Genomic DNA, 27,020 nt, shown 5'->3' on the forward strand with positions numbered 1-27,020 from the left:
AAAAAGATTGCATACTGCCAGAGTTACCATAAAAGGTAGATTGTATACTGGTCTTTAGGAAATCTTACTTAAGACTGGTAAAATTGGGGCTGTAATTACAGTATACTTGCATATTCACAAATTTTCGTAAAGCATTGTAATATACCAGTTAAAAATGTATCATGCTTTAAAAAAGATCTCCATTTCATTTTAAAATATACTGTTTGTTACAGAAAGACACATTATTTTTGCTAATAACACTGTGATGTTGGTGCATGTGTCTCTAATCTATATGTATCTGATTATTAATAGTCATAATCCATTGCACTCGGATCCTTGGCACCTGTGTATGTTTACAAAGTCATCAGATAGTTCAATTTTATGTCTTACAGGGTTTATACTGAGTTCAATATGGTATAACTGTAGTAATTCGATAGTGAACCTAAAAATTTTATAGCCATTTTTGAAAGAGATGCATCTTTGCTCTGGAAACTGTTATTGAGTATGTTAAAGATAGTCAACTGAAGAGTGTTTCTTTTCCTTTCCTTTAAAATATATAGAAAAGGGTCTAGAGAGGTGGCTCAGCAGTTAAGAGTACTGATTGCTCTTGCAGAGGACCTGGGTTCAATTCCCAACACCCACATGGAGGCTACAGACTGTCCTTAACTCCAGTTCCAGGGGAATCTGAAGCCCTCTTCTGTTGTCCATGGCATTGCACGACACAGGTGCACTTACATACATGAAGGCAATACACTCATATACACAAAATAAAAATAATAAAATATTTTTTAAAAATGTATCCTGCTGAGACAGCATATCCTTTCTGTGGGAGAGAGACTTCCTCAAGACCTAGAGACCAGCATTTCAGAAGCTGCTTAGTAGTCAGGAGACCTATTGTCCTCTGGGTCTCTTCAAAGAAGAGCTGGAATATCACAGGGTATAATTTGCACTCAGTCAACTATCTCGACCATAGAAACACAAGGAGAGAGTGACCTCTATTGGCTATCCATAAGGGTGTAAAGTCCAGACAATCATTGATGGCCGGATGACAAAATATCAGATGGAATCATCCAGATATCCAGGTAACAGGAGGCATTGTCAGGAGACAGGGTCCCAGATGGATGAAGATTAACTCTCACAGAAGGGCTGTGTAACTCTCTCTGGTGCTCTCAGAGTTGGGCTTGGAGGTGGGTTGGAAAAGACAGGAATCAGGAGGAAAAATTGTCTAATAGTATTGCTGCAGAAATGTCATGCAGAATAGGTCATCAATAAAAAGGAAACAGCTGGCCTCATTTTGTATTCAAGATATAAAATTATGGGGTGTAGTATAGCAGTTCCTTCTGTTTTAACTTACAAGAGCCTGCAAATAGTCTTATACAGTCTGATATGACATTAAAAGGCATTTCATTGTAGAACTGATCAGAGTGCACATTATGTGTATATAAGATTGTCAAAGAACAAACACTACGACAGTTTTAAAAGGATCAGCACCCCCTCTCCCCAGAAACATGGTCGCTGCATTTCCCTTTGCTTTTTATCATTGCAAGTTCTGCATAACATTCACTTATTTGGTGTCCCTCTTCCCATAGTGAAGAAAAATTATCCCGATGCTGGTTACTCTGTGTGCGTAAAGCCAAAACTAGAGTGCGTGGGGGGTCACCAGTGCAGAAAACAGAGCCAGAAGTTCTGTGTGCAGCTTGCGCAGTTTTCTTCCACAAACTGAATATCGGAGACACTGATTTTTCTCTTTCCACATATCCTAATCTGTTAATACGCGTGGCCTCGTCTTAGTTCAGTTTGCAGCCACTGAGCTGTGAAAGGCCTTGGGCTTCTGGGGTGGCTGACTTCAGCACTTCGGTTTTGGAGGGAAACTTCTCAATGACTTACTTTGTGGAAGGAACTGCCTAGCAAGTCCTCAGGATCTTCTAACGTCCTCTCTTCATTTGAGCGCCTGCTGGGGTCCTCATAAGAGGATCCTGCAGTGCTTCCTGCTCTGGATGAACCTGATCTGGGGGGTGTGAGTCAAGGTGATATGGGAACCAACCTGGGCAGTTCGGGGAACCTACCATGGGCTAGGGCTGCTCTCAAGTTGCTTAATTTGTTTTCTTGACTTCTAAGAGGAGCAGGAAAGCATGTCTCCTTACCTGGATATGCTGCCTTCTGTGCTCTAGAAAGCACAGAAAGGGTAATTGGGGAGCAGTGGTGGTCACCAGGAAAAGAGAAACTGCAAGTTCCTGGAGAAGATGGAAAACCTGGTCTTCTGCCAGCACACGGCTTGTTAATAAACATCTCCTGACAATGGATGGAGAGACGTGGTACATCTCCTGCATTTATACCACCAAGGAAGAGAATGGAAGGCAGTGGGGCCACCAGGCTTCTCTGGGGATGTCCTGACACAATTCAATGCACAGGCCACCTCTCTCCCTGTTACCTCCTTACCACACTGACTTGGGCTCTAGATCTGTAGAGCTGGAAAGCTGCTAGATAGCTGGAAAAATAACATGATGGATTCCATTCAAAAAGCCTTAACAAAATATATCATATAAAAGAGTATGATGAAAATTACTATGACCAGTGCTAGCTATTGTGCAATGATGCTTTCCTTAGAAAATCAAATTTCATTTGACTCCTGATTTTCACGCCCAATCATTTAACCCAAGGCTTTAATTGCAGCCATTTTTGAAGTTGTTGGTCTTTCTGTTTCCCTTCTGATGCCCCACCCCCTTCATTTTGAATGATCTTAAACTAGAATAAAAAATAGAATTCTAACAGATGACCTGAGGATCAATGGATGTCAATTAGCTAAGACATCATGTTTCTACCCTCCCTAAAGTGCACAAGGAACAAAGTCCTAAATTTACTTCATATAGCGAATTTAGTTCTCAGAAATGTTAAGGAGATAGGGTTGAGGTCATCTCTAGTCATTTTAGAGCCATGGTAAGGAGCATTTCAGCTCACAGTCTCCTCCCCTCAGAACACTGTGTTTTGTCAGCCAAATGGACGCTCTGGAGATGCTGGGAGCTTGCTGGGAACCTGCAGATGTGCTCACTGAGGTCTTGCCTTCCCTTTTATTTTTCCAGGAAGTATAATTGGCATTTTTGCATATTTATGACCCACTTTGTTTTCAGGTGGATCTGTTTCATATATAATGTTCTTTCTCCCCTTACATTGCACTGGTTTTCTGTTGGAGAAAAACTACCATTCCGAGGTGGTTTTGTGCCTGTGACAGATACCTCACCTCATCCTTAGCATGTATGAATGCCTCCTGTTATCTACTGTGCCCCCTTAAATTTCCCACCTCAAATATACGATAAAGGAGTGGAATATTAACCTCTTTAAAATGCGTAGCATCTCAGAGTCAGAAGCGATCTGAGCTGCCACCTAAGCCATCTGGTAAATGTCTCTAACGTGAGAAGTCAGTGAACTGGCACTCTTAAATGTCCTCTTTCCAGGTGACATTTCCTCAGATGCCTTGTTCTTTGGGCCACATGATCTGGGCACTGCCTGACATTCCCCTTACTTTCCTTCTGAGCATGCACAGGCACGTGGCTCCAAGGACATGTGGTCTTCAAAACAAAACTCAGCCACTTAAAATAGCTTTAAATGATGGAAGCCTTTTATAGCAGAAGATACAGATGCCTTCGAAAGAAAATTAAATGTTAACTTTTTACAAAGTAACAGATCTCTTCAGAAACTTCCAGAAATCCTCCAGGCCCTGCAGAGCTTCCTGCTCTGAATGAACCTGAAATACAGGATGTGAGTCAAGGTGATATAGGAACCGACCTAGGCAGTCTTGGGAACTACCATGGGCTGCTTTCATGGGCAAGGGCTGTTCTCAAGTTGCTGGATTTTGTTTCCTTGACTTCTAAGAGAAACAGTGACGCATGCCTCCCTGCCTGGGTGTGCTGCCTTCTGTACTCTAGAAAGCACAGAAAGTGTAATTGGGAAACAGTGGTGGTCACCAGAAGAGAAATCGCGACTTCCTGGAGAAGATGGCAGATCTGGTCTTCTGGCAGCACTCGACTTGTTGATAAGCATCTCCTGAGCATGGATGGGAAGACGTGGCAGATCTCTGGCATTTATACCACCAAGGAAGGGAATGGAAGTGGGGCCAACAGGCTTCTCTGGGGATGTCCTGACACAATTCGACGCATACAGATTCCAGTCATGAGCCTTACCCAACTTGAGAGCTTGATTTTAATCTGCAGGATAAACCTTGGCAGGTGGTACCTGAAGTACTTTTTTTCTTTCAGAACATCTCGTGGGATGTCAATTTCCTGGTCCTGGTTTTCGATGGAGGTGAAGGAGAGAAGGTGAAAGAAACACTGGACTCTGAGGTTAAACAAGATCAAGCGTCATGAAAACGAGTGCTCTTTTAGTCATGTGTTCTGAGTTTTTTGTTTTGTTTCTTTTAAGACAAGGTCCCCATAGCCCCAGCTGGCCTGGAACTCATTATGTAAACAAAGCTGGTCTCCATCTCATCCAGTTCTGCCTGCCTCTGCCGCCTGAGTGCTGGGATTAAAGCTGTGTGCCACCAAGCCCAGCATCATATGTTCTATTTAACGACCTTTGTAAAAGAATTTGCTTTAATATTTTTGAAAAGCAAAATCTTTCCTAATCATTTCCTCCCACATCCCAGGTTTATATGAAGTTACATGACTGCACAAATTTGAAAGAAAAATAGTTCAAGAATATCAGTCGTAATTGTAAATATAAGGTGTTAATAAATTCCAGAGTCAGTCCTGTTAACCTTAGAATGCAACACTACAAAATGAAACCAGGTTTCTATAAAGAAAATTGATACATTTTTCATCAGAAAAGAAAGCTCATATATCATTTGGCCTTAAAGGTCTTAGTTGTTTATTTCTTGAGTATTTTCACTTTGTATATACACATAAAATCAGTTAATGCATGCCCTCCAATTATCTGACTTCAGGAGGTTTGAAATGCTATGATGTTGAAGCCACACAGATCAGAATAGATGGCTTGAAGAAGGTTCTTCCTCGAACCCTGTGGCATGGCAGAGCCACTTGCCTCTTGAATGCCCCTCTTGCCTTGGATGGGCAGATTTCCACTGAGCCAGCTTCCCAGCCCCGTAACTTCTTCCTAGAAACATTGGTCTGGTCAGATACATCAGCAATGGGAACAGACATAGCCGTCCCTGGGGGACAACCTGACTTCAGTCTGCGCTTAGGGTTCTGATATGGATGTGGCATAGCTCTGTGTGTGTAGGGGGTAGAGGGAGAAGAAGGCTACAGTAATGAAACAAGAACTGGTACCCTCTGACTCATCTATGGTAACAAGGTCTGCAGCAGAGCCGATCCTGCAAATGATAAGCCTTTCTCTTGATGTACCTGAATGGATCCCACAGTGGAGGCTGACGGCCATTCAGGGTGTCTACATCTGTCCTAACATTCAGAGGACTGTGGGGTTGGGTGTCCCACCCACTAGACAAGTCCAGTGCAGGCCAAGGAAAGGCAAAGGAAATAAATGAGCAGTATGATTCTAGGAAGAACTCAGAAAGGACAGCTATAATGTCGCAGTGACGCTGCTCTGTGCTGGGAAGCTGGTCCGAAGGCCTCATGAGCATTCCCTGCGGGGCTGGCTGAGGCTCAGGTCACAGCTTCACCAGTCCTGCTGCTAACACTGGAGAGATCTGCATTCCAAAGTCTTGGCATTTCATTTTGAAGGCACTTTTGAGGAGGGAGGGGGAGGGGGAGGAGGAAGAGGAGGAGGAGGAAGAGGAGAAGGAAGCGGAGGAGGGAGTCCACTCTCATAGATAATCACCAAGTTATTTCTGTTATTTCGTCTGTACCTAATAAGGAAGGGTTTGCGTTGGCTCTTCTCACTTCCTGCATTCCTGGGGCACTGGTCTTCGAAGCAGTTCTGGCCATGATGAGCTCTGAATCTTCAACAAACCTGATGGTCATCTTGCAGAGACCAAATATGGCAGGAGTTCATGGATGATGTGTGGTTGGACATAAAGCCTAAATCAGTCTTGTTCAGCTGGAGGTGGATCCCTCAAACGAGAAGTGTCGAAGGTCCCCAAGACTTCCCACTTGCTCCAGGGACCTCTGACCTACTGGCAAACTCATAGATTAAAGCACAGAAGTAATCTATACAGGCTACGTGTGTTACCTGTATATAACACACAAAAACCACATGAAACACTCAGGCACACAGATCACACATGTAGATCATATACAGATACAGGCACATGCATCACATATATAAATCATGTATATGCATGTACACCTCATGCATACATCACATGAAAACACACACAGAGGCAAACCTAAAGATAATTAACCATCTATCCTAATTGGAGTAGAGATAAAATATGGATGCCTAAAAGAACATTCTGGAGGTGAGTGTGAGAATGGGAGGTTGAGGAGCTTCTCTGCCCCAAATATCTGTGGACAGAGTAAGTTACAAGGGGCAGCACCAAAGGCCCCATGAATGCTGTTCAGTTCTTCATGGATTTCCACAGTGTGTTAGCTGCTTCTCAGAACCAAATTTATCACCTCCTTTTAGCCCTAGCCTGCTTGGTCCCTACACCCTCCAAATGCTTTCCCTGAAGTTTTAGATCTTTTCCTTCTTTGCCTACAATGTATTAAGAGACTAAAGGGCATCGGGCAGATGGAGAAAACGTGGCCACCTTTATTGTCATTATAACTTTGAAGAAGAGTTAGGAATGTCCTCTCCTCAACCCCAGATGAAGACCTTCCCCAGCCCAGTTCAGACAGCCCAGGGCGAGGCAAGCAAATAGCAGTGCCCACATCTTAGTCCCCAAAACCCTAGTCTGCTGAATTCCTCTTGGTCAGCGTGATTGGAGTGACCCCACTGTAGAGAAAGGCAGCTATCGTTCTGTGGAACGTAAACCACAGAGGACTTTGAAGGCTTGTGGGAATAAGGCTCCTACCCACTGTGGCAGGTGCTGAATGTAGTGAGTGGGTCTCTGTTGAGGAAGGCTCTCGGTAAGGAGAACGGGAAGATGGGGTGATTCTTTTAGATTTACTCTCTACTTTTCTGTTTTCCTTTCAAATTAAGAACATATCTTTTCACAGAAAATCATAGTTATATTATTAAAAGGCCAGCGTGTTCTTCTACACACAAAACTTAATATGCAGTGTCACCCAGGCTGAATGAATGCAGTCATAGTATGAAGGTAGCGTGTATCCGTCATGGCATATCACAGGAGAGCTGTGTAATAAATATGAAATCTTTGGGTCATAGTTCAATAGTCTGCAGGTTGGCTCTTATCTTGGAACAAATGTGATAGATTGCAAGAATATACGCTTCTCCTGATATATGACGTTCAACACCTAAGGCCTTGAGCCTTGAGCCGAATATGACAAACAGTTACTGTGTCCACACTGCATCAGACAGAACAAAAAGTCTTCTACGTATGGTTGAGTCTGAAGGAGGGATGAGAGACTCCAAAGGGCACGGAAGCCCATAAGGGGACAGACCAGGTGAAGATGGATGTTTTCTCTTAAGCAAATCAGAATGTCAATGTTGAAGATGGATGTTTTCTCTTAAGCAAATCAGAATGTCAATGTCAGCCAAGAAAGAGAAGCCAAATAAATTTTCTGAGTCATCGAAGATTGTTACTGACACACAGTCTGATGTTACTGTGCCCCCGAGTTAGAAACCCTCGCCGTAGTGAATGTTTCTTCTTGTTTCTTTAGATTCTGGCCAACGTGATCATTTTCATCTGTGGTAACTTGGCAGGCGCCTACCATAAGCACCTCATGGAACTGGCTCTGCAGCAAACCTATCAGGACACCTGTAACTGCCTCAAGTCCCGGATCAAGCTTGAATTTGAAAAACGTCAGCAGGTAAGATGTGTTTTTGATCTTAAACCATCTCAGGCATGTGTTAGATGTTATTTGATGTTTGTGGCAAGTGTCTTCACAGCAGAAACTTGACTGTGCCATCACCACAGTGTGTGCAGTAGCTGTGTCTACACAGGTGGTCACGGTCAGCCTCCTGAGGCATTTTGGAATCAGGATGCGTTTTGATGAGGAGCTGGTAATCATCCCTGTCTGGAGTCATCCTACGGTGACTGCTAAGGTGATGTGTAGACACCTATACAGGAGAAATACATTGATCAGACTGCAACTTTACAAAGCATAGTAGAGACAGTGGGAGGTGTGTAGGGGCAAAGCACTCAGTGTCCTTAAGAACAGAGGAGGCCTAGAGCACAGAAAAAATCGCCAGGAGGCCTTGCAGTGGATGTGCTTTAGGTGGTGCCACAGTTCGTTGCTGTTTGCATTATGGTGACAAAATACTTCGTATCAGCCACTCGAGAACGGGATAGTTTGTTTCTGCTCACCCTGGGGAAGTCATGCGGCAGGAGTGTAAGCAGCTGGTCACATCATGCCCACAGGAAGAGAGAGATGAATGCTGGTGCCGAGTGTGCTTTCTTTTCATTCATTCTGGGACCCAGTTCCATAGGACGGTGCCACTAACTTTCAGACTAGATCGTCCCTCTTCAGTTAAAACTTTCTGGAAAAACTCACCCCGACACACCCAGACATGTGTTTCCATGGCAATCCTAAGTCCATTCAAGTTAGCAATGAAGATGAGAATTCACAATGGCAATGTGAATGGTTTGTCAGAAGGAACCAAACCTACAGAAGTGACAGTCGCTATGGTTGTCTGTGAATGCCGTGTCCCTCTCCTTTATGAGTGCCTGTCACATTACCTGCACTACAAGCAGTATTTGGAACACAGTGGATGCTTAATTACTAGATTAAGTGCAGTGAATTGACCTGTTCTATAAAATTTATTGAAGTGTATTTTGGTCGTGGGAGGAAAAAAATATCATTTAAGTGTTGGCTCTGGACTTCTCTTTGTGTACGGATTCATGACTAGTAATCGGGTTGTAGTTTTCAAAACAGGGATATTAGCTCATTTGTTTAGCAAATATTTATTGAGCTGCATTTGTGTCAGGCATGGTTCTAGCCACTGGGGTCTGAGTGTGAACTTCAGTTTCTCACTGGTGTTATTGGTAAATGTCATGGGTTTTTTATATTACCTTTCTCTTGCCAGGTATACAGTAAATGTTTAATTCATTGGTCTGCCTATATCTCAAATCTGGGTATGACATCTGGACCTCATGCTGGAATCCCCTCAGTTTCCCCATCCTGTGATCTCTACCAAAAGAATTCAGAGGAGACAACATACCATGGAAGATAGAATTTTTAACAGAGTAAACTGAGTGGCCCATGGCCAGAGGGACCATTGTAGAGCAGAACACTCTCTCAGGGTGACAGTGGACATGACCAGTGATCACAGGGCTGACCACTGGGACCTGAGCTCAGTTCCCAGCTCAGGTAGCACACAGCCACCTGTAACTCCAGCTCCAGGGGAGACAATGCAGTCTTCTGGCCTCCATGGGCAAATGCATCATGTGCACATATCCACACGTATACATGCTTTTAAAATTAACATTAAAAAAATCAAAACCAGTCAGGCATGGTGGTGCATGCCTTTAATCCCAGTACTCAGGAGGTAGAGGCAGGCAGATCTCTATAAGATCGAGGCCAGCCTGGTCTACATAGTGAGCTCTAGTCCAGTCTCAAAAAAGACCAAAAAAAAAAAAAAATTCAAAGCCATGAGATGTATGAGCTTGGTTCTGATATGGACAGATTATTTTCCATCAGCTTCAGACTCTGCCTTAAAATAGCACTCAGGGTAGAGGGACCTGGAATTCCAAGTAGACAGATCATATAACCCAATGTTTATAATAACAGGTTTGACAGAAGCAGCAAGTCAGGCTACTGACATCATCAACACATCATATTTCTTTGGCATGATCTAGTTCTGAGGAAAAACACAGTATCCTTGTCTCTGTGCTCCAAGGAGACTACGTGATCTGGAAGCCCATGTGGTCAGGGCCACTGCTCCCAGGCCCCAACTTGTGGGATCTCACTACCAGAGACTTTATGGGATGGTAATTGAGTTAGCAGAAGGGTGTGAATTCACTAGTTATTATACAAAAGAAGCCAGAGATTTTTTTCTAAAATAAAAAGTAAACACACACTTAGCAGAAATAAGAACTTATTTTAAAGATATTTAATAAAACATAATTTGGTCCATCAAGTATATTTGTTCTCAAAAGATGGAAATCCACTTCCAGAGACTGATGCCCTAAAATTGACTTTTAAAATAACATTGTATTTATTATTTTTATTGTATGTGTGTAAATATATTGCCTGCATGTCTGTAAGTGCACCCATGTCATGCAGTGCCCAAGGATGTCAGAAGAGGACGTCGAATTTCCCTGGAAACGGAGTTAAGGACGGTTATTAGCTGCTATGTAGGTTCTGGGATTTGACCCTGGGTCCTCTGAAAGAGTAGCCAGTGCTCTTAACCGCTGAGCTATCTCTCCAGCCCCAAATCTACTTTCCTTGTTAGGTATTCAGAAAGTATGTTCCTAGAATGAGAATAAATGTTTATATTTTTTCCAGAACAGTGTATAATTAAAGACAAATAAACTATCTTGCTTAAAAGAAAACGAGGGGAGTGACCTGAAGAGACAGCTCAGCAGTTAAGAGTACTGGCTGCTCTTGCAGAGGACCCAGGTTCAAATCCCAGCACCCAGATGGTGGCCAATAATCATGCCTTACTCCAGTACCAGGGTATCCAGTGCCCTGTTCTGGCCTCCTCAGGCATCACAAGACATGGTGCACTTGTATACATGCAGGCAGCACACTCATACACATAAAATAAAAATACAAAATATTTTTTAGAAAAAGGAAACCAGGGACTGGGGAGGTGGCTTATTGGGTAAAAGCACTTGCTACTGGAGCAGGACAACCTGAGTTGGAATCCCTAAAACAATGTAAAAACCAGGAAGTAGCACAAGTGTCTCTAGTCCCAGTGTACCTATGGGCAGGTGGGAGGCAGAGACAGACAATTCCCTGAGAGCCCACGGACCAGCTAGCCTGGAAAAAGCAGGGGAAAATCAGCAAATAGACCCCGTCTCAAACAAGGTGGGATGTGAGGACTGACCAAGATTGTCCTCTGACCTCCATACTGTGCTGTGGCCCATATGCACCTACATTTACACACACACACACACACACACACACACACACACTAGAATAGATGAATGACGATCTCTGTGGCCTTCATAGAAGGCATGAACCCCAGAGACCGTAAGGCCTGCATGGTCCCACAGACCCTAACTGAGGTCTTGCATTCCATGTTTGGTATTCCTTGGGTCCTACACATTATTTCCTGTCACCCAGTGTCACAAACTTCCATTGTTTCACCTGTACTCACTTTGTTAAACAGCAGTACTCTCATAATTCCTTCATTCAGGAAGCTGTGTGCTGAATAGCTAATAAATTGTTTTTCCAGTCATTAATTAGACAATAAATCCTCCAACCTAGTCTCACATAATGATAGCAGCCTTGAAGTAAGTTGACATGCCCACAAGTTTGAGAGGACGCAGCATTGAATAGCTCTTGGCCTTGTGTCATGGCTCCATCTTCTCTTCCCCTTGATGCTTGAAGGGGAAGCAGAGAGCAGGTAAGTCCCCAGGAGGCAACCGCTTCAACCAGAAGAGAGCTATAAACAGTGATACTCGACGGATGTGTTAAGACTTGCCCAACTCTGGATTTCATTTGGTTTGAATTATGTGATACTTTTCCTAGTGAAAATGAGAAGACTTTCTGGACATTTCACTCAATACTTGAATAAAGTGGTATTTGTGCTATAAGATTTTGAGGAAGAAGACAATGAAATTTTTGATAGTATTCTCAGGTGTATTTTCTCCCTAAAAGTCCCCTTGCATAGGAACAAGAACAGTCATGATTTTGACTAGACAGGAAAAGCCATGTGTTAGATCTGAGGCCCCCTTTAGGGGCTGGAGCGTTCACCTCTGTGCTTGAACAACATGTTGTCTGACACTTCACATCTTTCAGGAAACGCCACATGTGCACTTGAGCATCACATTGCATACCAGATGTCTCTCTATTAAACCTAGGCAAACAGCAAGTGCTTCTCTCTGGAGTGTGTAATAGTCTCTCAGGAACTGATGAGAGCTGGGTTCAGAGCAAAGCAGTAGCCCTGCTTCTTAACTGTTACAGCAGTTGAAATTAATGTGGTCTCTGTGGGAGTAAAAAGTGATTTTTTTTCCAATATAGAAAGAACAAATGCACTGGGCATAGTGACTCACACCTGTAACCCCAGCAGTATGGAAGGTGGGGCGGGAGGATTACCATGAGTTCAAGGCTAGCCTGGGCTACAAAGTGAGTGTCAAATGAGCCTGGACTGCAGAGCGAAACCCTGTATAAAAAAGCTAAAATAAAAATAAAACCACAAATAAAGAAGGAGGGAACGAGGGAGGGAGAACAAGAGCATGTTCTCTTTAATTTGTGTACTGTCAGGAACTGAAGAGTGTTTGCATGGTTTATTTTGCTGTGGAACCCCCCTGTGGATTCTGTATGTCAGCACACACATTTCAGTACAAAACACTAGCCAAGACGTGAGGCCTAGACTCCAGTTTACCTGGATTCTGAACACTGCTGGGAATTTAGTGAGACAGTAAGTTTCTTCTCTGGCCTTGGATGCAAAATGTTTTCCTCTCTGTAAAATTCAGTGAGCAGGTAGCCTCCTCATGTCCCTAGTTTGCAGACAGCAAGTGACTCCATCTGTACTAATCTGCAGACAGAGATCAGGAGTTCCTTGGAGTTCCCTGGAGTTCCCTGGGTATATCACTGACACTGCTCGTGCGTTTGAAGTTGCTCTAAAAGTGTGGCCGTGAGCTGCTAAAACTTGGTTTGGTTTGGTTCCCCCAACCCCATGAGGAATCAGAGAAGCAAAGTAACTGAGCAGTTTAGTGTTTTTAGAGGTGCCATGGTATTAGATTGCTGATTTAACAAATTGCATGCTTGGCAGAGGAATTCAAAATGGGTTTATGATGCAGCTCTAGAGGTTTGAAGTCCAAGCATACTGTCAGGACCGTCCCTTCTGCAGGCGCAAGGGAAATTTTTAAAAAAACATTTGTTTTTATTTTATGTGCATAGTGTTTCACATGTGTGTATGTATGTGTATCATGTATGTGAGTGGTACCCACAGGGGCCAGAAGAACAGTTTGAATCCCTTGGAACTGGAGTTACAGACGGTTGTTAACTGACAAACAGGTGCTGAGAACTGATCCCCAGTCTTCTGCAAGAGCAATCAGAGCTCTTAACTGTTATGCCATCTCTCCAACCAGGAAGTTTTTTCTTACCTCGTCAACCTTCCAGTGACTTCCAATGTGTATTACCTGTTAGCGCCTGCCTCCCTCCTCAAAGGCAGCAGGATAGAACCTTCTGCTCAGCATCTATCTCCCTCTTTCTAACTTCTGATTCTCCTGTGTTACCTGTTCCCCAACACTTGGGAGTTGGAGGCAAGGGGATCTAGGGCTCAAGGTCATGTTCAGTGACATAGCTAGTTCTAGGCTAGCCTGGAAACCATGAGACCCTGTCTGAAAAACAAATAGACAAAAATTTCCTGGTTGGTTATGTAAGGTGTCTTATCCTAGGGATCAGGAGGGTGACCTTCCCTTTATAGTCCAATAGCAGATCTATACACATCTTAGGCTCTCTCCCCACAAACCAAATGAAGAAACTGTCTAAGCTACTAGTACAAGATCACAGCTAGTGAGTACAGTGGTTAGGACCCTCAGCCTCTTATGGCTCTATAGGACATTTTCTGGAATAATTCCTAGGGATGTCCTAACACGGGAGGTTTTTCCCTGTCATGAAGGAGTTTTTGGTGGATGTGCTACTTAGTCACTTGTCAACTTTAAGTGATCGTCCTTGCTCAGAAGTAGTCAAAAGCTGATCCTGACACTGTACTTCCGTCCACTGGCACTGAGTGGTAGAAACAAGCTGCTGCCCTGGCCCATGTTTGAGTAGCTGTGCTGATGCAGGGAGGCACTTGATGGCATCCTGTGCCATCCTTCCGGTTCCCCTAGCGCAAGCTCATGTTTGCTCAAGACAAACAGAACTGGATCGAGAATCCTCCTGGTTCATCTCTTTGGACGGTTGGTAGGGAGTTGTTGAGAACACTTTTCCAGCCCCATCTCCCCATGTTCAAGTTTGCTTTTCACCAGCAGAATGGACCAATGAGGAGACACTGATGAGAGGTTTCATGCTTCCCCCCAAAGCTCTTCCTCGGAGCTGGCATGTAGAGGCCAAGGTGGCATCTCCACAGGAAGTCCCTCCTCAACAGGAAGTCCCTCCTCAGAGCCAAGCTGGGTAGGAAAAATCAAGAGGCGTTCCAGCTGGTGAGGTTTTCTCACTGGAGTTCCTGAAGAACGGAACTAGAACATTTCCATACAAATGCTGTCCATAAACTTGATCAGATGGCGCACCCAACAGAGACAGCAGAACACTAGCAGCACACGTCAGCTTGCTTCGTGTTTATGGTCTGGCTCTGCTCAGCTTCTGCATCCTCAGAGACTATTAACTGAAGGCTCACTGATCCTGGGGAGATGCCGTGGTATGTCTGTGTCTTTCTGCTTTAGTAAGCACATGTCTGCTTTTCTCTTGGGAGCTGCTTCCTTGATGAGGCAATCTAGTTTTATCATTTGTGGCACAACTTTTTATTTATTCATTTATTGACTGATAATTTCATGTGCGAATATGTATTTTATCAAATTCACCCCCACCCCTTCCCTTCTAATATGTTCCCCACCCCCTTTCCCTCCCAAATTCATGTACTTTTTTGAATGCCCTGAGTCTATGTGATATTGTCAATATGTGCATAGGTGTATGGCCTTCTCCTGGAGCAGGGTAAAGTCTCAGGGGCCACATCTGAAGAAAACCGGCACTTTTTACCCCAGAAGCTATCCATTACCTTTGTTCTAGTTTGTTTCTCCAGTACTGTGACAAAACACTCTGACCACTACTAACAGGTCACAGTTCATCAGGGAGCCCAAGGTAGAAACTCAGGGCAGGAGCCTGGAGGCAGGAGCTGGAGCACAGGCCGTGGAGGAACACTGCTTACTGACTTGCTCCTCTGGTCCCTGCTCAGCCTGCTTTCTTATGCAACACAGGTCCACCTGCCCAGGGATGGCACCACCCACAGTGGACTGGGCCCTCCCACATCACTCAACAATCAAGAAGATGTCCCAAAGACATGGCCATAGGCCAGTTCAATGGAGGCAATTCCCCAATTGAGGCTCCCTCAACCCAGGTGTGTCAAGTTGACACTAAAGCATCCAGCACAACCTTCTAAGCACTCATCTTTATACCTGTAGATTAGTGTGGGGCTCAGACCTTGATAGAGAAGCGTCCTTTTGCAGTCACGTGCCATGTTAGCCTGGTTTATTAAGTGGACACTGTACCTTTCTGTGGTGCATCTCCTCCCAGAGAGAGAAGAAATACGTAGGTGCCGGGCATTTCTGCTTTTTTAGCGCTCACTAGAGGAAAATCAAGCAAAGGAGATGACCACACATATTTCACTTGAAGTCTGGAAGTTAGGGAGGAGATTGGAGAGTCACAGAAGAGCACTGTTTACTGTGTCTGCCATTCCAACCCACCAGAATGAAATGCAAAGGTTCCTTGAGCAGTGTGCCATGTGGGTTCCTTAAATTCTTAGGAAGCTTAGATGCTATGCCTTATGGTTGGTTACTCCAGGGAAAACTGTTCCAAGATGCAGCATGGTGTGGATACATTTAAATGAGAAATAATAGTCAATTTTGGAAGAAATAGATCAATAGTTCTCAAATCAAGACTGCACAGTTTTCTAGAAGGAGCTTTACTTAGGACCATCAAGATCATCACCTATCTTCAAAGATGGCAATCAAGGTTGTGTTGTGAGTGTTCTTTTAAAGCATTAATCCCAAAACTTGCAGTCAAAGGGCAAGAAAAAGTGGGAGAGACTGCCAAGAATCACAGCGACATCTTACTGTCCAAGGGAGAACAGAAACACAAAAGGTTTTAAAGGTTCACAGAAAGTCTTAGCAGCTTTGTATCCTTAGAAAGATGGGCATTTTTCTAATGAAAAAAGAAATTAATAATGAACTATATTCAGATGTCTCTTTCTTCCACAGCAGCAGGAAAATCAAGTGGTAAAATAAAACTCTAGAAATTTCCTGTGGAATGAAGGCCAGCAACACTCTGCTGATGGAAACATACCCCTCTAGTGGAGAAACACCTCAGTGCAAACACATCCATCCAGGGCAGAAACACACCCACCCAGGGCAGAAACACCCGGGAACAGTTCTGTTACCCCAGACTGTGATAAGCCAACCAACTACTGATAACTGACGATGACAGGGAGATTCAACAGCACAGAGCGGCATCCTAAGGGGACCCCTGACTTTGCTGCTGTGGTGCTTTCAGTATGTCACAGAGCCATGCTGTTTTCTACAATGGGCATCTTCATTGTATAAAGAAATATTTAACTGAATGGGCAGACTCAGGAAAATTCTGCATCCTTTGATGCAAAACAAACCCAATAAAAGGAATTTAAACAAAATATTTCAAAATTTTTAAAAAGTAATTCAAAATCCCCACCATTCCCCTTCCACGGCACCCATTTAAATGTTTGTCACTTACAGGGGAAAATGAGGCCCTGTTGCAAAACCAAGTCTTCTGTGACTGCCATCGTGTTTTTCTTGCTGAATATGTAATCAGAGATGCTCTATTTACTGCAAAGGGCCATTTTGAATTTACCATCAAGGGCTCACTTAACAATGCGAGAGCTCATATTCCCTCTATTTGATAGTCTGTTAACATGGGCGTAGACCCTCCACTGGCATCTGTGGTAGGCTCACTGAGTTAACGCCTCCATGAGCTCTTAGGATTCTTTTAATTGTATGTGACTTCATAATTATTCTTGGAGGTTCTTCCCGAAGAACTATATAAAAGTTTTAGGAGGTGTTCTAGGGTTTCTCTTGATGAGTCCTTTAGTATATTTACATATTGTGTGTGGACCACTTAATATATGTGTACAAATGGAAGTGAAAATTCCTCCTGAAGACAGACTTTTTTCACAAATGTGAATGTGTTAGGACTGCACAGTATGATGAAATGAAACACAGAATATGTGAGCTGTATGCACATAAACGTATGCATACACTTTAGATTAAATAGTTGCTGTCCTACATTAATTACAGCTTTGTGCAAGCTATGGACAGGACTAGTTCTTCTGTCTGTCAGAATTCCAATTTTCTTTGTCTGTTAAGCATCAAGAATTGTCTCGGGTCAGGAAATACAATGGATGTTTCTCAAGCCTATACATCCCTGTTATCTTAAGTTCCAACACATAGCAGGAACAGACTGTAACTTACCAACACAGACTTTTCATTAGAAGACCTGTCAAGTTAATACGAAACATGATGAAGAATGTAGAGGGACATGGGGACATCCAGTCACAGAGGTTGCTTTGGGGAGGTGATATTTGAGGGAAATACGAATTGCAGACTATCACCCCACCATGAGGACTGAAGAAGGGCTCTCAGCAAGGGGGTGGGTCTACAAGGGTCTTATTTGAGCATCTTAAAGGCCAGCAGGGCAGGTGCTGAGAAGAGACTGAGAGATGGGTGGGAGCTGCCGGGCCTTGCATGGTATAGTAAGGGTCTAGAGTTTCATTACCCATTTAACAGGAAATGGCTAACGGGTTTCACAGTGACACAATGGACTACTCTTCTTAAAGGATCCTTTTGGCTGCACATGTAAAACTCTGTTACTGAAAATACTGCATACATGAGTTGTACAACAAGGAGAAATCAAGCTGTTGCTGACTTCAAAGCCTCATCTCTACTGGCTAGTGTTCATAGTGCTAGAAGATGCTATGCATGCTATCAGAAGGAAAAGCAATCATCAGCCTTGCCTAGTTGTGAATCGTGCAAGCTACAACAACTGGTCTGGCAAGATATGCCCACTGGTGTAATAGTGGCATGGATGTTATGGAGCTAACCAACAACTTTATGATTGGATTTTTAAGGTCTGCTTTACAAGATTGAGATCATACCTGATACTGATCTCAGGCCTAGGCACCTATGTCTAGATAAGTTACAAGCCATAAGGGAGAACCTACTATTATTCTGGTAAATGGATATGGTATTCAACCAACTCCTATGACTTACTGTTATACCCATAGATTAATGTATCTCCCAAATTCACTCACCAGAGAAGCTTTCTCATGTAGCATATAGTGATTAACCCAGAGGCCCACAACTGACCAGTGTGCAGAGAAAAAGAATGCTTATCCCTGAATTGGATACCTATACCCAACTTCTATTCCCCTTCCCCAAGGCTCAGGCATCATTGAGGAAGAAGAGGCAGAAAGATTGTAAGAGCCAGAGGTGGCTGATTAACACAGGGGAACAGTTTTTCAGACAACTAGACAGTTTCTCATATGAACTCCCAACAGTGGTGATAAGCATTCACAAGACCCAAGTAAGCTCAAGTCAGACAAAATCCAGCATGGAAGGGGGGAAGTGGGTAAAAGGCCCCAACCCTCACTCAGGAAACTTGGCAACTGATGGCTGCTAGGAAAAGAGAGTTAGTTTTCTTTAAAAAATACACAAAATTGGGTGAGATGTTAAGAGAGATGAAAATAGGGAAGGGGTATAAATATGACCTAAATATATTGTATGAAATTTACAAAGATTCAATTAAAAATGAAAAAGATATTTTTAGTATAATCTTCAAATCTTCTTTTAAAAACTTACATTTTTCCAAAACCAAGCTTGACACCCTTTGCTAGTTTCTTTAACCATTTATTTTTTTAAGCCATGAGTTTTCAATGTGCTTCTAAATCTAAAATTACTTTGCTCTTTGGAAAGATATATTTAATCCATCCCTAGCTCTTAATCAGAATTATTTTGCTCTCCCTTGAATCACTTATTCTGTTTCCAGAGATTTAGTGTTGTTTTATAATCTATTTTTATGACTGTATCCTATTTGTATTTACCTTTTTTCAAGTACTGTTTGTTTGTATGTACCTGTGTATGTTTGTGTGTACATATACATATTTTCACTGGTGTGCAAGCATGGTGTGCACAGGTGTGTGGAAACCAGAGGTCCCCCTTGGTCTTCTTCCTTGACACTAGCCTGGGGCTTGCTGATTCAACTAGATTTTCTGGTCAAGGAGCCCAAGGAAGTCCCCCTCTACCTCCCAGTGACAAGTGTGCCCCACCATGCCTGGATTCGTATGTAGGTTCTGGGGAGCAAACTCGGGTCCTCAGCTTGCATGGCCAGCATTTTATCAACTAAACCATATCCTCAGCCCTTAAAGGGTGATTTTTTAAAGCCTGTGTACTATTTCAAACATAGTTTGTCAGCATCTTAGAATATCTTTGCCAGTATTTTGAAATTATAATTATCATCTGTCTTAATGACCCCAGTAATGCATGTTTATGGTCTCACTGCTTAAACATTCCAGCTAATTTTATGTTACAATCAATTAGTAAACTAAGAAGAATGCTTCCTTTCAGAGCTAGCCAGTCGATAGTATCTTTACTCTGTGTCCTGCCACTCACCATTTGACTTCTTAAACAGGGACTTGCTGCCTCTCTTTCTCAGTTCTTAACGCTTCCCGGTGTCTGCGGGAGCAGCATGTAGGCACTGTGCTAAGTAGCAGCACTCCATCCCACCCTTTGGCTTCCTTTCTTTTTATTGCTTGTTTTTTGTCTACACAGGGGAGGGTACTCTTGGAGCATCAAGGTACCTTTTCAGCTCTTTGACTCTTTTACCTCTCTCCAGCTCCTCTAAGGACACGCCTCTTGTTCCCTGCCATCAAGCACATGCCTTCCTTAGGACACTGCACAGGGGTCCCTTTTCTTTGTGTGTTGGTGAGCTATCCTGTGAGTCACAGTTCCAGGTATTCTGACTGAATTAATGACTTTCAAATCTGAAGCAATTCTGTCCTGGATTTTGTTTTATGTGTTTGTTTGTTTAGACCTATTTTTTATCAACACCAGGGACACAGAATGTCTGAATCCCTCCTTTGACCTGAATTCTGGCATTGTTTCCATCCATCCCATAACCCCACCTCAGCGCTAAGCCTCCCTCTTCCTGTCTCTGCTGTCTCCACTTTGCCCCCCAACTACAACTTAATTCCTGTGTCTGTGGTTTCTTCTTCATATTTGCTATTTGTCACAGCCTCAGCTGCCTGCCTCGTTTAGCTTTCATGCCCCTGACTCGTCAGACTCATACCACAGAGAACCATCCTATTAATCCTCCCAAGGCACAGTTAATACCAGGGCAAGGCTCAGCATGTTAACATCTTGGCCTGGTCAATAATGCAGTGCCCTTAACAGATGTCCTCTACTTATTAAAAGATAATATTATGTAATTGTTATGAGCCTGGCACTGGTCCATATTGTTTAGGTTTGAACCCTTTGGCTCCCCTTGACACATGTATGATGGTGAAAAAGTTATTTCAACTTACTTATCCTTAGGCTTTCTATCTGCAAATGAAAGATGATGGCCTGTCTCAGTTGGTTTGGGGGTAGCATACATTTTACCATCACCCACCAAAAGTATATGTTTATTTATTTGAATTCTGTGTGACCACAATGAAGGCCATAGACAGTGTCTTAGGAACTTTTCTGTCACTGTGATGAGACACCTGATCAAAGCAACTTAGGGAGGAAGGACCACGTCAGCTCACAGTTCAGGGCGCAGTCTGTCATGGTGGGGAGGTCAAGGCAGCAGGAGCTGGAAGCAGCTGGTCAGATCCCATCCACACGAAGAGGAGAGCCATGAATATGCATGCTTGGTTCACTTCACCCTTTTTATACAGTCCAGAGCCTCAGCCCAGGGAATGGGCAAAGGCTATTCCTGGTAATTCAGAATTTTTTTTTTTAATGCAAAGGAGCTCAGAAAGCATTGGTTGTATAAGAAGGAGATGTCTCCTTGAGTTCTGAGCTCAGTACACCAAGCCTCTGATAACTGTCTTTCTCTCCTATGTGGTAACATCACTATTTAAGGCCAGCTAAGTAGTGTGTATTGTGTGTACGCTGAGAAATTTTAGAAGCTTAAACATTTGCAGTTCCTGCAGGCGAACAGCCCCTGAAGGTCCCTGGTGTTCCCTGGTGTTCCCTGGTGTTTCCTGGAGTTTCCTGATGTTTCCTGGTGTTTCCTGGTGTTTCCTGGTGTTCCCTGGTGTTTCCTGGTGTTTCCTGGAGTGCTCATTTTTTTCTGTTGAAATGTTTCAGTCCTGAAGCACAAAGAAGCATATTCTCCTCATTCTTCCTTCCTTGTTAAAGGAGGCAAGAGAAAATCAGAACGCTGGGTGTGAGTTAAGTGCTGTCCAGTTCAGGGTCCTCATGTGTAAAATGAGGCCTTCAGACTTTGTCATGACCAGTCCTCTCTGCCCAATCATTCATAGTTTTCTGTTTTTCCAATATTATTTTCAGTTTCTCAGAAAGCTTCAAAAAATGATATATCTGGTTGATTTTACTTCCTTTTTATTTTTTTCATACTGTAAATCAAATTCTGGCTGTGATTTTGGAATTTGTTTTTCCTTAAGCTTTTGCTGTTTTCAATTTGTAGACATTCATCTCTAGCCTAAGGGTATAGTGTTCATTTCTTTTTAAAATATTTTATTTATTATTCTTATTTTGTGTATATGAGTGTATTACCTGCATGTATGTAAGTGCACTGTGTCATGCAGTGCTCACAGAGGTCAAAGAGGGCGTCAGATCCCCTGAAACTGGATTGCTCCAACTGCAGTGTTCATTTCTTATGGCACATCATAGCTATTATTTTATCATAAATATTTCTGTATGCTTATGTAAATGATAAATTTTTCACATGGAACATTTATTTACATTTATAGGAAGAATACATAGTAATGGCCTAGAGAAAAGAAATATCTTCTGTCATGGATGTTAGCAACTGGCCATCCAAAGACTTATCTTCACACTGGTAGATCATGTACCAAAAACTCCTTACATCACATTTAGTGACAACTGAAAAGGTTAGCGTCTCTACTAATGTGACAAAATCTTTGTCCAGTAAAATTCTCTGGCATTGAAGAACCCACTTACTTTGAAGATGAAATACATGAATATGTGTCCAATGAGTCAAATTCTGTCAAGTCCAGGTGATATTAACTACAGTTAAGACTGTTTTGTATTATTTCCCAGACCCTTGATGTGCAAAGCATATTATTTCAGATTTTTGAAACAATCTGTTTCTACTATTATAAGCAAAAAAAAAAAAAAAGATTTCCCGTCAAGTTCTCAAAGCATCGTACAACTGGATAAAGGTCTTTGGCTTCTGCTGGGCTTAGCCAGACAATAGTAGCTTGAAGCACATCACCAGAATTTGTTCAGCACAAGACTAGTGTAACAAATTTATGTGGTCTTTTATGAACCCCATTCTGCCTAGAAAATACCATTGTTACATTCCCAAGGTCTCCTAAGTGAAATCTTCGTTTAAAGATATGCCTGTGCTAGGAGAAAAGAAAATCTTTGTTTTCATTTTGAACAGTATGATAACTTTGAAATACGAAAAGCTAGGAAAACTTTTTTTCTTGATTTTGCTTCTCCTTTGAATGACAATTGACTGAAATGTTCTCTTCAAATTGAGAACTACAAATTCTGTTTTAATATGGAAAACATATATAGCAATAACGTTAATATTCCAATTTCATGTCAGATTAAGCATAGAAATCTAAGTTTATTAGACATGGTGTTTCTTAATGAATGTTTGATGAGTTCATAGAAAACACTGCTGAAATCTCAGGGTTAGCCATCAAGCACGGTATACTTAGCAGATTATGGATGTCTAAACATAGCCTTTGCTAGCTTGCGGGCTGTTATGGACATTTGGAGACTCAGAGAGAAAAGTGAAACTAGACTTATCCTCCTGTTATTTGCTGTGTTTAGGAGTGATCATTGACCCAACAGCTGTAATGCAGAGACTTTAAACTGGAGAGGGCTTTCTAGGGCCTTCCTTGCCTGAAAACATGAAATGATGACAGACTTCCTCTCTCCAATCTGTTCTCTGCAAAACTGAAACCTCATTTCCCCCTAAACCAATTTGCCTCTGTCTCCTCTCTTAACAAAAGTCACTGCATCCCCCAGGTGCTTAGGAGGAAGCTTGGAGGAGTCCTGCTGAGCACTTCCCTTTTGGATTCCTCACATTCAGTCCCTGGCACATGGTGACAGAGCTGCCTTCAGGCTTCACCAAACTCTCCATCTGCCCTGTTCCCTGACTCTTGTAAACCTCCACACTTTCCCCTGGATTTGGCATGGGTCAAACACATGCCTTTGCTCACAGAATGCCTCTGTGGTCTCTCTACTATGCGGTGGCCACAGTAGGCCATTCAGAGGTCCTCAAGGTAGTTCATCACCTCATCACAACCCATAGAGAGGAGAATCTGAAGTTGCACCTTTTGTTTTAAAATTTATTTATTTATTTATTTATTTATTTATGTGTATGAGTGTTATGTCTACATGTATGTAAGTATACCCATGTCATGCAGTACCCGTGGAGGACAGAAGGCATCGGATCCCCTGGAACTGGAATTACAGAAGGTTTTTAGCCACCATATGGATGTTGGGATTCAAACTCAGGTCCTCTGCAATAACAATCAGTGCTCTTAACCACTGAGCCATCTCTCCAGCCCCTAAAGCCCACCTTTTAGAATGTCCTACAAGGTCCCAAATGACTTGACCCCCACCCAGGCCCCAGACTTTGGTTCTCCCAGTTACTTTCCTTACACCAAGGACATAGGGCTCCAAGCTTTTTTAATTAAAAAATTATTTATTTTTATTTTACTGTATGAGTGTTTTGCAGTATATCCTTGTGTGGAATGCCTGTGATTACCAAAAGGTGTACTGGAGTTACAGATGATTATTAGTCATCATGTGGGTGCTGGGAACTGACAAGCCATCTCTCCAGCCCCAGGCATCTCTCCAGCCACTCTAACCTTTTCTCAAGTAGCACTGACACATTCCCCAAAGAGCTTTGATAGCCATTGTTACCTGGGCTTCCTCTCATCAAGTCTCTGCTCCAGGGCCCAGGTTGCTGACCCTCATTAACCATGTCTACTACAATCCCACCACCGCCCTCTATGCACTGACCCTGCATCATCATTGGATACCACTTCCAAATGTCACCTCCTTTTCTCCCTCCCCCCTCCCTCCCTCTCACATCTCCCCTCATCATCATCCTCTTCCTCCTCCTTCTTTTCCTCCTCTGCCTCCTCATCCTCCTCCTCTTTCCTTTTTTTTTCTATATATTATTGTCACTAGTATCAGGTTTTTTTTTCTCTTAAGGACCACACAGAAAACATTTTACTATCTGTGATCCAAGAGGCAAAATTGAGTCACTGTTTTCATCAAATGATGTAAGGTATAAAATTATAATTTTATGCATGCAACATGTAGATTCTACATTTTAAAATGTAAAAACTGTTCTCAGTTTATGGACATGCAAAAATGGGTGGAAGCCAGGAGGATTTCCTTAGACCCACAACCCTCAGTCTTTATCATTCATCAGGAAGTAACTATCACTGTGTGAGGGAATTTCAAGATTTAACTGAACATCCTTGGCAGCTTGACACAAAGCCTGCTCAGCAGCGGTGATAAATGTGTTCAGAGAATGGAAAGCATTTACGTCCAGAGACGTAAGGGAGGTCCTGAGGACACTGTCTGACCTAGTAAAGAATGTCAGTGGAGGAGGAGAGGCAAAACAGAACCAAATGGAAATTCTGGAATTAAAAGGATAGTAACTTAAATGAAAATTTCACTAAAAGATCAGTAGCCAGTTTGAACTAGCAGAAGAAAATTCAAAAACAGGACAGTCTGTATTGTGTGAGTGAATGACAGAGAAAAGCCATGAAGACAGAGGAGCATTGCCAGAGAGCTTGAAGCAACCCAGCACACAGGGCAACTCAACATCACCACAGTGCAGAGGAGAGGTGCAGAGAAAGAGCAAAAACAGATCCAAAGGACTCATCATCATTTTCCCAAACCTGGTGAACTCAAGAATATATAAGAATTCAAACTGGGAAAAATTCAAAGATCTCTATAGTCAGACACACCACAGTGAGAACACTGAAGTCACTGCAAGAAAATCTCGAAAATTCTAAGAAAAATGTCCCATCACTTACAACAGAGTCATCATAAGATTAATAATTGATTTCTCATGAGAAACCATGGAGGGTGAAAGGTGCTGGGGTGGATGTTCAAGGTGGTGAAAAAAAGCAGTCAACCAAGAAACCCCATTAAGACAATAAAATATGGGCGCTGAAGAGATGGCTAGTGGTTTAAAGCACTGACTACTCTTACACAGGATCCGGTTCGATTCCCAGCACCCACATGGCAACTAACAACCATCTGTAACTCCAGTTCCAGAGGATCTGATGACCTCCATGGGCACTGTATGACATGGGTGCACTTACATACAAGCAGGCAATATACACAGAAAACAAAAATAATAAATAAATCTCTGTGAGTTCAAGGCCAGCCTGGGCTGCATAGTGAGTTACAGGCCAGCTGGTGCTACAGGGAGACCCTGTCCCCAAAAAATACAATAATAATTATAATAATAATAAATAGAATATTTTAAAAGACAATAAGTATGACGAACTCAGTATGTGTGCACTTGTTTTTTATTCTTTTAGTTTTTCAAAATAAATGCAAATACACACAGTATGAGTTATGATAAGTTATTAGTGGGCTTGTGACATATGTCACATGTAGCAATAATGGCATATAAAGAAAGCAGCTATCACTACATAGTGAGTCTTTGTCTCAAAACAAAAGAAAGCCACAAAAACAAAACAATAAAACAGAAGGGCAGGGAGAAGAAGTCAATTAACAAGGTGAATTTAAATTTTGAAAAGAATTTCAAGGGATCCGGCTTAGATGGAATGATCCCTGGAGAGTGGACTGACACAGCTTACTCTTCCTGATTTCAACCTTTCCTTCAAAGCCATAAAATCAAGAAAGTGTGACGTGTCCCCTGGATCAAGATATAAGTCAGTATAATCAAATTTGTAGTCTGAAAGCAAAACATCATATTTGTAATCAGTTTTTTTTAACAAGGATGCAAAAGTAATTCAATGAGAAAAGAATATTCCTTTCAACAGACAATGCTGTGATAGTTGGTTGTCACATAAAACAGTGTTGTATTTGTACCTCATACAACAAGGAAAAATGAGCTCAATAGCGAAATGTAAAACTAAAAGCTTCAGCTCTGCTTTCCTGGGCCTGCACGATCTGCAGGCCTCTCTCCAACGCGCAGGCTTCTCTCTCTGGGTCTCTCCTCCTAGCCTGGGTCCTGTCCCATTCCTTGTCTTGGCACCCCAGACACCTGGGGAACCACCACTGCTTCCTGATCCTGTGAATCCAGACCTACACAGTTCCTTCTCCGGTCCCCAGGGGTGCTCAGGGGATGACCCCGCCCTCACCTCCCTTGACTTCCCTGGGTCTGCACAACCTGCCAGCCTCTTTCCTGGATTCAGGGGCTGACCTTTGCTCTTCCTGGTCCTTTGCATCCAGACCAGCCCAGCTCCTCAGTGGAGTCCCCAGGGGCCCTTGGGGCTGCCTCCCGCCCCCATCTTCCTTTGAATCTCTGGGTGGCACAGCCACCAGCGGCCCTAGACCAGCATCTTTCCTGGGTCTGGCTCCCAGGTCAGTCCAACCCCCAAATTCCAGAGGCCAAAAGCTATCCTTAGGAGAAAGCCTGAGAGCATCTGATCCTAATCTGACTTGGGCCTCTGTGGGAACTCCTGAAGACAAAAGCAATCTGGCCACTCCAATATAAAATAAAAAGAGAGAACTGGAAGCTTAGAGGAACCAGCCCTTCATGCCCCAAAAGTAAACCACAAAGACAAATAAAGTTCACAAAAAAAAGCAGACCTAAACTTGAAGGCTTGAGTCTCATACAAGAATCAGAAACTACAAAAGAAATTCACATGTCAAAATCACACAGAAAGAATAATAATATAAAAAAACAAAATAACAGTCCTCTAGAGGAGTACAATGAGAACCGCCTAGAGATAATGCAGGACATGAAACTCAAAAGAACAATTATAAACATGATAAAAATTTCAGGGAATTT

The 27,020-nt window shown here is 42.8% G+C and overlaps 1 protein-coding gene across 2 annotated transcripts in view; it reads left to right on the forward strand.

Annotated features, from left to right (window-relative positions):
* Nucleotides 1-27,020, forward strand: part of Adcy2 (adenylate cyclase 2) — a 447,994-nt gene that overhangs the window by 230,830 nt on the left and 190,144 nt on the right. For both annotated transcript variants that reach the window (XM_008834578.2, XM_008834577.2), the window contains exon 4: nucleotides 7,671-7,820. In XM_008834578.2, the coding sequence (XP_008832800.1) occupies nucleotides 7,671-7,820 (150 nt within the window). The remainder of the gene's footprint in view (nucleotides 1-7,670; nucleotides 7,821-27,020) is intronic.

Source organism: Nannospalax galili, unplaced genomic scaffold (assembly GCF_000622305.1).
Source record: "Nannospalax galili isolate Female #2095 unplaced genomic scaffold, S.galili_v1.0 scaffold197, whole genome shotgun sequence".
In the NCBI taxonomy this organism is placed as follows: domain Eukaryota; kingdom Metazoa; phylum Chordata; class Mammalia; order Rodentia; family Spalacidae; genus Nannospalax; species Nannospalax galili.